This window comes from Procambarus clarkii, chromosome 37 (genome assembly GCF_040958095.1).
Source record: "Procambarus clarkii isolate CNS0578487 chromosome 37, FALCON_Pclarkii_2.0, whole genome shotgun sequence".
In the NCBI taxonomy this organism is placed as follows: domain Eukaryota; kingdom Metazoa; phylum Arthropoda; class Malacostraca; order Decapoda; family Cambaridae; genus Procambarus; species Procambarus clarkii.
In genome coordinates, this window is record NC_091186.1 from 18,862,285 (window position 1) to 18,874,677 (window position 12,393).

At 49.9% G+C, this 12,393-nt stretch overlaps 1 protein-coding gene across 6 annotated transcripts in view; it reads right to left on the reverse strand.

Moving 5' to 3' along the window:
- The window catches only part of l(2)k05819 (transmembrane protein 94-like protein l(2)k05819), a 213,712-nt gene that overhangs the window by 67,391 nt on the left and 133,928 nt on the right, over window positions 1-12,393 (reverse strand). For all 6 annotated transcript variants that reach the window (XM_069337199.1, XM_069337198.1, XM_069337197.1 and 3 more), the window contains one exon: window positions 1,618-1,740. In XM_069337199.1, the coding sequence (XP_069193300.1) occupies window positions 1,618-1,740 (123 nt within the window). The remainder of the gene's footprint in view (window positions 1-1,617; window positions 1,741-12,393) is intronic.

A 12,393-nucleotide genomic window follows, 5' to 3' on the forward strand; every position in this document is an offset into this window, starting at 1 on the left:
CACTGCCACTGCCACTCAGCATACCAACTTAGTGGTTCGTTATGGTGAACACGAATGTAGATACTTATATATAGCGTCTGTATATAGTGAATAAAAGCAAAAACAGTATAGTGGGAGGAGAATGTGGGTGAGTCGGGTGACTTGAGGAAGGGCGTGAGTGGCTGGCTGGTACTCGGCGGTCACTCCTCGTTACTTTTTGACTCATAATAGCAATTTAGTGGTTCGTTATGGTGAACAAAACATGCAGATACTTATATATAACCTGTGTATATAGTGTAATAACCGACAAAGTATTTGTTCACTGATTGATGAACATAATTGAACCAACAATATGCACCCCATATTTTTGAGTACAGCGATGATTCACTTATTTTATTATATAAATATATCAAACTACACACTATTGAATAATATTACAGCAAAAAAAACTATGAAAAATCAATCAGAGACATTGAAATAATTAGGTAATTATCTCTTTGTGGCAACTCCGGCCTGACAGCTGGCGATCAACAGACCGCCTGGGACGCACGCTGAGTCAGCTCCAGGTTTTTGCCAGACTTCCCCGCCCTATAGCGGGCAATATATGCCACTTACGATTTTTTTATTATTTTTCCCATGATTAGTGAACACAAATTAACTGGTTAGGAAGAAAAAAGATTTTTTTTTTTTTTTTTTTTTTTTTTTTTTTTTTTTTTTTTTTATGCGCCTGTGGGTGTCATATGGTATATAGCCATGCGCCATTTAAGGGTTAAATACCCACTTGGGGACTGTAAGCCCCAAGGAACTCTGTATATAGGCAAGACAACAACGTCTCTTTCCAGGCAATTAACAATGCATAAGCAACAGGGCTCCATCAAGGAACATATAATCTCTTCTCACAACCAGACCATCACCAACCCGCTGGACAGGTTATCGGTGACTTCCTTGATGACTAGGCAGAAAAAAAAAGGAGCAAGGGGGTCACCCTGTTGGACACCTTCTTGTGATTCAATTTCACGTTCCTCGAATAGCAGAGTTTGATTCTTGCTGTAGCATGAGTTTACAAATGGGTAGAGGGAAGGAAAAAAGCAATGAACCGCACTGAGTACTACATCCCTTCTAACCAGATTGAAAGCATTTTTGAAGTCCAGTTTTATCAGGGCTTTTTCATCCGTAATGTTGGCAATGTAGGCTTTTTGTTTTTGACCCCAAAACATTGATCCCCCTGGGGTCAATGTTTTGACCCAGGGGGTCAAAACACTCAATAAAAATTGTTTTTGGAGTGGTTAGATGAAGAGAAGATCAAGCAAAATCCATCAGAAAGGAAATCATTTCAAAGAGTCAAGGCAGCAACCATATAAAATAAATATTCATTACTCAACAAGCTAATGAAAATGTGTGAACTTCCAAAAATGGTAAAATCTTTAGTTATGGATGTGTATTTTCCAAAAAAATTAAATTAGTATTCATATGGGGAGCCCTATGTTAAAGCCTAAGCCTATGAAACATAGGCTTTCCTATGTTTCTTCATAAATATTAATATTCTTAAAACTTGGATGATGTAGAAACTTTATATACTTAGCATACCAAATTCTTTATTATTTCTTATATAATAATTTCTCAAAATGTAGAGCTTACCTGAATCGGGTCTTGGAGAGATGAGTGCTAGTAATGTCCTCAGTAGATTGTCTGTACAGTGTCAGGCCGGAGGTCTTGATCGAGCCTGCTGCTCCTGTTCCACTTGAGTTCCCACTTTCTGTTCTATATAATGGTTTAAACCACTATTACCTCTCAGCTTAAAATTTACTTTATGTTCATTCTGTATTGCATCATATATATATATAAGAAAGTCGGCAGACTTGATACACCAACATAAATAAGACATAAATCTAATTGCATTTGCTTAAAAAAACCAACGTTGAATGTAATGAAACGCCATTTTCTGGATAAGTCCCAGAGGCTCCCCGGAGCTTACTAGGCTGATATGTTAATGCTAGACTTTGGCATCAGTCATGTGTATGGAGTTCTTATGGGCCTACCGGGGACCACAAGCCAGAACCTGGCCCCCTCTAGAGAGGCAAGGGGAGCAATGGCCTATAGAAACCCCCGTGTAATTGGAAGCATTCTATGTCTGCCATCGACCGGGTTAGGCACCCAAAAACGTAGGCGTCCCAAAACAAACCCCTATTCTGGTGAAAACTGCAACCAGAAGCTGAACGAGTGGATAGAACTCCCTAAACAAAAACGAGCAAACTAGTATGACGTCATTCGTCGTCGTGTCACTGTCTGCGCAGCCCCCCTTCCCCCGGGAGGGTGTAGGGGAAGCCCCAGACCTACTGCGCCGGCGATCCACACCTCAGTTCTGAGGCTGGATGTCAAAACACGCAAAAAAAATGCCAACTGGAGGGAGGGCGGGAGGGATGCCGGGGAGCCTCCGGGACTCACCCAGAAAATGGCGTTTCATTACTTTCAATGCTGGTTTTCTGGGGGGAGCCCCTACGGCTCCCCGGAGCTAATTACCCATAGAGGAAAGAATAGGGACTTACCCGGGAGGCGGTTGCTGCTCACTCCTCAACCCTACGTCAACTCGAGACAACTGGCTGCATCCGCCGACCCAAAGCGACACAGGCCCGACCGGGCCCAGGAACGTTTATAAGGTAACGAGCAGCCAGGACCCTGTTCGACCGCCAAAATCCCCGCGCCCGTATGTCAGCCCAGGACATATGGCCAAAGACAGCGGCAAGAGCCACGAACTTGTGGATGTCATGGGCACGGGGATAGACCGCAGGCTGGCTAGCCTTAATAACCCTCCGGACGACCTGGGACACCCACACCCTCGAACAGGGAAGCAGGGAAACTGGATCAACCCAAAGCGCATCCACGGACACAGAAGCCATGGCGCGCAAATAACGGCGGAGAGCCACAACCGGACACAAAACATGATGCACCCCGGCCGAACCAACCAAGCATCAACAACCCAGGGACCCCTCCAGAATGCAGCAGTCTCATTCTTCGCCAGAAAAGAAGGAAAAGGCTGCAGACGAACAAAATGATCGCCTCGATCGAAGGAGCAGAAACCTTTGCGCTGGAGGAGAGCATGAAGCTCACCCACCCGACCCACAGAGGCCAATGCCAACAGGAAAAGAGCCTTCGAAAAACAATCCGGAACCGAGGGGGGCCACAACAAAACGAGGAGAAGAAAGACTAGAGAGCACTCTGTTCAAAGACCAGGACGGCTCAGGCGGCGCATGAGCAGGCCGGAGGTGAAAGAACGCCCGAGACAGCTTGTGAAACGGTGCAGATGTGACATCAATACCGAAAGCAAGCTGAAGCGGCTCCGCCAGCGCCGCACCAGAACTGAAGGGCAAGAGCTACGAAGAGAGGTTAGAGGCATTAAATATGCCAAAACTAGAAGACAGAAGAAAAAGAGGTGACATGATCACTACATACAAAATAGTAACAGGAATTGATAAAATCGACAGGGAAGATTTCCTGAGACCTGGAACTTTAAGAACAAGAGGTCATAGATTTAAACTAGCTAAACACAGATGCCGAAGAAATATAAGAAAATTCACTTTCGCAAACAGAGTGGTAGACGGTTGGAACAAGTTAGGTGAGAAGGTGGTGGAGGTCAAGACCGTCAGTAGTTTCAAAACGTTATATGACAAAGAGTGCTGGGAAGACGGGACACCATGAGCGTAGCTCTCATCCTGTAACTACGCTTAGGTAATTACACTTAGGTAATTACGATATGAGGCGACAGTGTTAGGCATAAGAAGACAGTCCTGGAACAACCAAGAGAGAAAGGACACCACCACCCGAACGGAAAGCGAAGTACAACGACGAAGACGTAAGAAGAACCAGAAGGACCGCCAGGAAACCTCATACTGCCGCCGAGACGAAACCCACAAGGTAGGACACTAATAAGGAAGCCACCAGATCACCATAGAGATCATGATACACTCGAGTCAAAAAAGACCATACGCGAAGACTCGAGGAAAAGATCGAACCAGCCACGTGATGTACCGGGCCAATCTGCTGGAAGAGGCGGAGCTGCGGAAAAACCTCCGGGTTCAGACACCGAGCAAGCAGCGCCTGAAACCATAGCTGGGCCGGCCACCAAGGGGCCAGAAGGACAACTCTCCCCTGGTAAGTCTCTAAGCGAGTCAGGACCTGGAGCAACAGCTGAACCGGGGGGGAAGAGGTACAGGAACCCCCACCTCGACCAGTCCTGCCGAAAGGCGTTGACACCGATGGCCTCGCAGTTGGGAAAGGGCGCCACATAAAGGGGAAGGCACCGTGACCACGCCAACGCGAAGAGGTCCACCTCGGGGCGTCCGAACGTCTGGCAAAGCCAACAGAAGGAGTCGGCATTGACTGTCCATTCCGTGGAGAGGGAAACAAAACAAGACAGGCCGTCGGCCAAGATGTTGGACACACCCCGCACATGAACTGCCAGGAAAGCCAAACCCTGAGAACTCAGCAGACGAGTCACCCGAAGCGACCAGCGTCAAAGAGCCAAGGGCCGCATCGAACCCTCCCGGTTCAGACAATGAACCACCGGGAAGCAGTCCGAATGGAGCCGGATCGTCGACCCTGTGGGCGACTCGAATCCTCCGAAGAGCAAACCACACTACCGCGAACTCCTGCACAGTGCTGTGGGCTCGACGGAAGGACGGACCCCACCGACCCTGGCCGGCCTGGTGAGCACTGGTCACAAAGCCCCAGCCGAGAGACGACGCGTCCGTGAACACATCGAGCGAGGGCTCGGGTAGGCGCCACAGCACTGAACCCCAAAAAACCCGAAGAGGAAGCCGGTGACGCTGCAACCGACGCAAAGCCCCCGGGGTCCGAACCCAGCGATCGCGGTTGAGGTGGAAGGGACGTCCCCGAATGAACCAGAACAGCCGATGAAGTCAAACCCGACCCAGCGGGTAGACCAGCATCGCGAAGTTCAGCCTCCCGCACAGACCCTCGAGCAACCGCTGGGAGACCCGGGAGCCACCCAGAAACAGGCACAAGTGGGACCACAGCCACAGAAGAGACTCCAGAGGAAGAGACAAAGAAGCGGTCCGAGAGTCCCACACAAGGCCCAGCCAGGTCTGAACCTGGGAGGGAACCAGATGGGACTTCCTCCAGTTCACCAGCAACCCGAACCCGGCGAGCTGAGAAAGAACCAGATCCCTGGCTAGCAGACAAGTGGACTGGTTGGGACTCCAAACCAGCCAGTTGTCGAGGTAGGCCAACACCCGAACACCTAAGAGACTGCAGACGGGTCACCACGACCCATGTGAGGCGCGTGAAAACACAAGGTGCCAGGTTCAAGCTGAACGGAAGACAACGAAAGCAGTAAGCATGAAGCGCCACAACAAAACCAAGCCAGTCCCTGAACCCCTGTGACTCTCTGTGGGGGCCAGGTTCTGGCTTGTGATCCCCGGTAGACTGAACTCCATTGACTGATGCCCCAGACTAGTATAGCGTATGTCAGTCTGATAGCTCCAGGGAGCCGGAGGGGGCTTTCCACAGAAAACTAGATATAAAACATTTCACAGACACTGAAATAATTACCGGCATGTAAAAATGTATTTGGGGAACCCCCCTGCTACACTCAGCTGTCGGCTGCATGCCTGATCTTGAATTTTTGTAGTGTATAATAAACTCTCAACACATGATCTTTATGGTTCACTATGGTGTGCAAGAAAGTAGTTATATATGAAGTGTGAATATAGTATAGTACTGTAATAGCAAAAACACTGCTTGACTGATATAAGAATATAATGTGTCAGTATATATGAGCCCATATTTTTTAGTATAGCAATGTTTCACACATTTCATTATTTAAATTTCTCAAATTACATACTTTTGAATATTATTATACTAAACAACCAGAGTAAAAACCAATGAAAGACATTGAAATAATTATGAAAAATTATATTTGCAGTAACTGCCACCCTATGGGGTGGCAGTTAATAGGTGGCACATAGGTGGCACCCTATGGGGTGGTCGAGTGATCACGAGCACCTACTCACTCAGTGTTCATAATTTTCTCAACTACTCAGCTCCATCACAGGTAAAGAATGTCACATACAATATTTTATTTTTGTTTCCCAGATTAGAGATCGCATTTTATTAACAATACAAGATAAAATAATATTTTGGGGAAATAATTTTTCCAGGGCACCACAGGAGTGTCAAATTATAATCCAGCGCACTTAAATGGGTTAAAAATAAGGTTTTCTGACACGATTACTCATAAATCTTTTACATTGCTTTTTCCTTCAATAGTGCAGTTTGATTGTGTTTTATATGTGGCATCTGCTTTGATGTTTTCTTTTTTCCACAGCACAGTACTGTACATAACTGGAACTTATCCTCATTAACCATTGTGCTGCACTGCACTAAAATAAGACACCCAGTGGTGCAATGAAAATAAATTATATCCAAAAAATTATTGTCTTCTTATATTGTTAAAATGTAGTCACTCATCACTGGAAACTAAAAAAAAAAAAATGTTGAATGTAATGAAACGCCATTTTCTGGGTGAGCCCCGGAGGCTCCCTGGAGCTTATCGGGCTAATGTATTATGTTATATTAGACCGGGACATTAACTAAGGAGTTCAGACCTACCAGGAACCAGCGCCAGAACCTGGCCCCTTCAGAGAGATTTCAGGGAGCAATGGCACTGGAAAACCATCTTGTGGTTTGGGTTTTCCTTATCTGCCAGCGACCGGGGTCAGGCACCCAGAAAGGTAGGCATGACAAAACAAACCCCACATGGTAAAAAACTAAAACAAAAAACCGAACAGAGAGGTAGAAACTCCCTACAATCCCAAGGAAACAAGCAAACAACACACTTTACTGCCGCGCTGATCATCTGCGCAACTCTCCCTGCCCCGAGAGGGGGAGGGGGAAGCCCCGGACCTACCGCGCTGGCTGCCAAGCTTCAGTTCGGAAGCTAAGCTTCAACCAATGCGAAAAAAACGCCGACTGGTGGGCGGGAGGGTTGCCAGGGAGCCTCCGGGGCTCACCCAGAAAATGGCGTTTCATTACATTCAACGCTGGTTTTCTGTGCGGAGCCCCTACGGCTCCCTGGAGCTTCATACCCAAAGAGAAGGAAAAGAAAGGGCTAACCCGGGAGGCGGCCCCCACAAACTCCGCAACGTGAAGCCGAGACAACAGGATGCAACCTGTGACCCAAGGCAACAAGAACGCACAGGTGCAGACGAGCATAAAGAATAGGCGGCCAAGAACCTGTGCGACTCAATTCCCTGTGCCCAAAATGAGCCCTAGATGTCACCAACAGAGCAGCAAAAACTGCAAACGTCCGAACAGCACAGGCGCAAAGACAGACCGCAGGCTGAAAGACTGAAAAACTCTGCGGACGACCTGGACCCGAGCCCTGAAACAGGGAACGAGGGGAACCGGATCAACCAAAGCGCATACCCAGACACGGTATGCAGGTAACGGCAAAAAAGCATAACTGGACAACACAGGACGCACCCCCGGCCAAACCAATCAAGCATCAATAACCCAAGAACCCCTCCGAAAACCAGCCATCTCGACCGTAGCCAGGACGGAGAAAGGCTGCACATGTACAAATCTACTGCCAGTACCAAGGAGCAGAAACCTGAACCGAAGGGGCTACTACAAACTGAGAAGAAGGCACCCTGATCAAGGACCAGGATGACACAGGCAATGCATGAGCAGGCCGAAGGTGAAACAAAACACGAGAATGCGTACGAAACGGGACAGATGTAACGTCCATCCCGAACGCAAGCCGGAGCGGCTCCGCCAGCGCTGCATAAAATGAGGCAACATTAAGAAAATATCAATTAACTGTAGTCCAGAAAAACCCAAGAAAGGACAAGACAACACGATGCGAAAGAGAAGACAACGTACAAAGAGCAAGAAAAAGTGCATAGGAACACCAGGAACGTCATACTGTCGCCAAGACAAAGCTCGCAGGTGGGACACCGTCAACAAGGCCACCTGAACACCACAGAGATGGTGATACCCATGTTAAAATACCAGACGTGAAGAGCTGAGGAGAAGGCCGAACCAGTCACGTACAGGACCGATCCGACCTGCTGAAAGAGGCGGAGCTGCGGGAAAATGCCCCGGGTTCGGATACCTATCAAACAGCGTCTGAAAAGAAGCTGGACTGGCCACTAAGGAAACCATAAGGACTGCTATCGTGGGAATGGGCTGCAACCGAGCCAGAACCTGAAGCAATACCTGGACCGGGAGAAGAGGAACAGGTACCGCCACCTTTGACCAGTCCTGCCGAAAAGCATACAACATGAACGCCTCGCACGCGGGTAAGGGCGCCACATAAAATGGGCGACGCCTAGACCACGTCGACTCGAAGAACGTCCATGGCCAGGAGTCCATATGTCTAGCAGAGCCAACGAAACAAGTCAGCGATGATCGGCCAATCCGCGAACAGAGGAATGAACCGAGACAGCTTTCCGCCAGGACGCAGGACACACCCCGGATATGAAACTCACAGTTCGCCAAACCCCGAGAATCCAGCAAACGAGCCACTCCAAGGAACCAACCCCAAAGGTCAACACCTAAGAGAAACCCTGTGGTTCCGGCAAGAACCGCCAGAGAACAGTCCGAATGGAGCTGAATAGTAGAGCACCGAGTGACCCAAACCCTCCGAAGCACAAACCAAACAGCCACAAACTCCCGAACCGTGCTGTGAGCCCGACGGACGGACAGACTCCACCAACCCCGGCCGACCTGGTGAGCACTGGTCACAAAGCCCCAGCCGAGAGATGACCCGTCCGTGAACACATCGAGCGAAGGCTCAGGGAGGTGCCAAGGCACGGAACCCCGAAAACCCCAAAGAGGAAGCTGGTGACGCAGCACCAACACAAGATCCCCGGAGGAACGAACCCAATGATTGCAAGAGGCGGAAGGAGAGTCTCCGAAGGAACCAACCAGACGACGAAGCCAAACCCGACCCCGCGGGCAAACCAGCACGTCGAAGTTCAGACTCCCGCACAACCGCTCGAGCAACCCGGGACCCCCTCATACACAGCCGAAGACGGGACCACAGCCGCAGTAACACTTCTGGAGGGAAAGACAAGGAGTGGCCCAATAGCCCTAATCAAGGCCCAGGTCCGAACCCGGGACGGAAACAGATGGAATAACCTCCAGATCACCATGAATCCAAACCCGGCGATCTGGAAAGAACCACACCCCTGGCGAGCAGACAAGAGGACCAACTGGGAGCCAACACCAGCCAGTCGTCGAGGTAGGCCAGACACGGAATCTCAAGCAGACTCAGACAGGGCACCAAGATCCGGTAAAGATGCAAAAAAACACACCAAGTGCCAATAATTTGCCCTGGAGGTCCAGAGCCACCATCCAAGCACCCGGCCCCAACAGAAGCCGGACAGGAGACAACAGTCCTCCGAGGAGGGCATAGAAAACCAGGTCGCAGACTGAAGAAGTCCAGAAGAACCGCAGATTCGAAGTCCCATGTCTGCAAAGAGCAGACGGGAACCCCAGAAGGATGGGGCAGATTGACAGCAGCCAATGCACCCACCAAGATGACATGACGAAGTGCAGGGAAATAAGCCCACCCCGCCAGCTCTGAACCCCCCAAAGGGGGAGAAGCCGTCCACCGCCGCCACCAGAAGCCGGAAGACAACCAAAAGCGCCCACCAACAACAGGACCATACAAGAGTCAACAGAGCAAGCTGCTTCCCCAGCGCCCCCATCAACAGAGAAGGGAACAGAGCCCGTTCCGAAAGAAAAAGTACACATACAGCCCCTGCTTGCCTTAAACTCTTTCTTATCTGCATCACTCGTTGCAGGGGTATTCTTTAGAAGGTCTCCGTGCAACACCCTGGCTTTCTCACAAATAATGGCCTCCGAAACACTATCACCCCTCAACTCCTTGTCGTGTATCCAAATTAATAACAACTTTTCCACTTCTTCAAGTATTTGTGGTCTTTGTGCCGTTAATGTTCTTACTCCTTTTGCCACTTTAGCACCCATAATCTTATTTTTCTTCTTAAGTATAGTGCATATTGTTGATGTGGCTTTGTTGTACTGCCTACAAAGTTCAACAACACGTGTACCGTTCTCATGCTTCCGAATGATCTCTTGTTTCGCCTCTATTGTCATCCTCACATGAGCTTTCTGGCCTTTATCCTTACCACTGGCTTTCTTGGGACCCATGGTGAGATATATAATAACAAATTGTATAGACAAATCACCAAAAATCCAACAAAACACTGAAAATCCGCGAGAAGAATTGATGTGGGGGTAGTCACTGAGCGCGAGACAATAATAAACTGAGGGGCGGAGGGGCGACGAACGCGCTAGGTCGGCTGTACGCGTATCAACAAACTCGCGTCCAAACTCGCCTCCCGAAGTAACCCTCGCCTTCTGAGACAAATTTTTGGAGTAAATACACCTCGCCTTCCGAAAATCTCGCATACAGGGACAATCGCATTCCGAGGTACCACTGTACACATGTGCACAAACACACAGTGTACACATGTACATGCATACACACACACACATGCACTTGAAAAGAAAATTACAAGCTGCCGGCCAGGCAAAGAAGGCACAAAACTGCATCTAAAGGCCCACCTCGACAAAGCCTCAAAGTCCCAGCTCGACCACAACACGTGCCAAGACCCAAAAAGATCAGTCGGCAAGCCAGGAAGATCCCGGAACTCCAGAAGGCAGAAACCGGGTCACACACAAGGAAACAAAGCCCCCAGATCCCACAAAGGGGGCCCAAGAGGAAGAAACCTCCGGAACAAAACCAAAGAACCGAAAGGAACCTGGAATCGAACCAGGGGGAGGCCAAACCACCACATTTTGCCGGCGGAGAAACACCACAGAAAGGCAAAGCACAGCCCCCAGACAGAACCCCCTGGGAAAACGGTCACAACAGAGAGAAAACCGAGGGACAAGGTGTGGGAGCAAGCAAAACAGCCAGGGGACACTGAGCCCAAACCCAAAGGCCAAGACCCAAAACAGACAAAATGGAAAACCCGGTGTAAAATCAACACCCAAACGTTCCCAGAGGAACAGGCAACGGGCAGAAAACACCAGAAAAGCAAAGAAACGACAACAGGAGAATAAAAACCCCTGAAAAAAGGTGAAAACTCACCCAAGAAGCTTGCTCGCACACCCAGTCACATGTAAACAAACCGCAACGCCGCCCTGCTGGCCACACTGGGAGACCAGCAGACAAAAATGGCCGCCAGCAGGGGCTGTGACTGACGCTAAATATACAAAAACACGCCAGCAAAAGTGGGAAGAAAGCAGACTAGATGGGCGAAAAACGCCGGCCAAAAGCAGAAACCCCAGGCAGGGGCAAACCGCCCTAGAACTGCTAGCAGGCATCCCCCACAGCCTTGGGAACCAACAACAGAGGCCACGGGGCAGAGCCGTCCTCCAAGCCCTCCGCCCTTAAAGAAAAACAAGAGTCCATGGGAAAGGCAGCAAGAAAGGGCCGCTGGTAAGACCCAGAAGCCTTGGCAGGAGGAACCGGCTCGAAAAACCTCCGTCCCCCAACCCGAACAGGGCAGCCCCTGAAAACCGCCCGAGTCTCGGCCCCAACTAAACCCCGCCCCGACCCCGAAACCCGCAGACGGTCCAGAGCCGGGACCAGGGAGGGAAAGGGGCGAACAGCACCTAACTAAAACGGGGCGGCCTTGGGGCACCCGAATGGGAAACCAACCTAGCATGTTGCAGCAACCTAACCTAGCTTGCAACATGGATGCCGCCAGTACTCTGAACAGTAATAACATCAGGAGAGTACTGGAGAACAAGCAGAGAAAATCTCTCGCAAGACTCCGGGTCAAGGTGTCAGTGACCCAACAGGCAGCATGACGGAGGTAAAAGTGGCGACTGTCACCCGGAGACAAGGGCACAGCAACCAATGGTCCCGTACAAGACGGGTTGGAACCCGGAAGACACATTCAATGGTCCCCCCGAGCCCAGACAGGGGTTTCCAGGGCCCACAGGCTGACTGCTACGGGAAACCCGGGCAAGGTGTTGCTAAACCAGTTGGGGATGGCACTGAAAACCCCTGAGACGTGTACAATCACATAAACCTAGCAGAGGGCCACCAAACACTACCAGTGGAACTATAGCCACACAGGGCAGACCCCCACCAGGCAATTAAAAATAAAAACAAAAGAAAAACCCCGCAAAAGTACACCGTCCCCAGAGGCAACAGGAACCGGTCACCGCTTAGGTGGCAGGCTGTGCAACACCTTGACGCCCTAACCAGCACAATATCAATCACTACCCAGGACCAAACAAGGGCCCCCAAGCCCCAGCTGGCCCCAAGGGCGAGACAAATGCCGAGCAGCAAGAACCTCTACGGGAATGGTTCCCGAATGCCCCAGGGAAGATAACCCTGTTATGCAAGGGCAA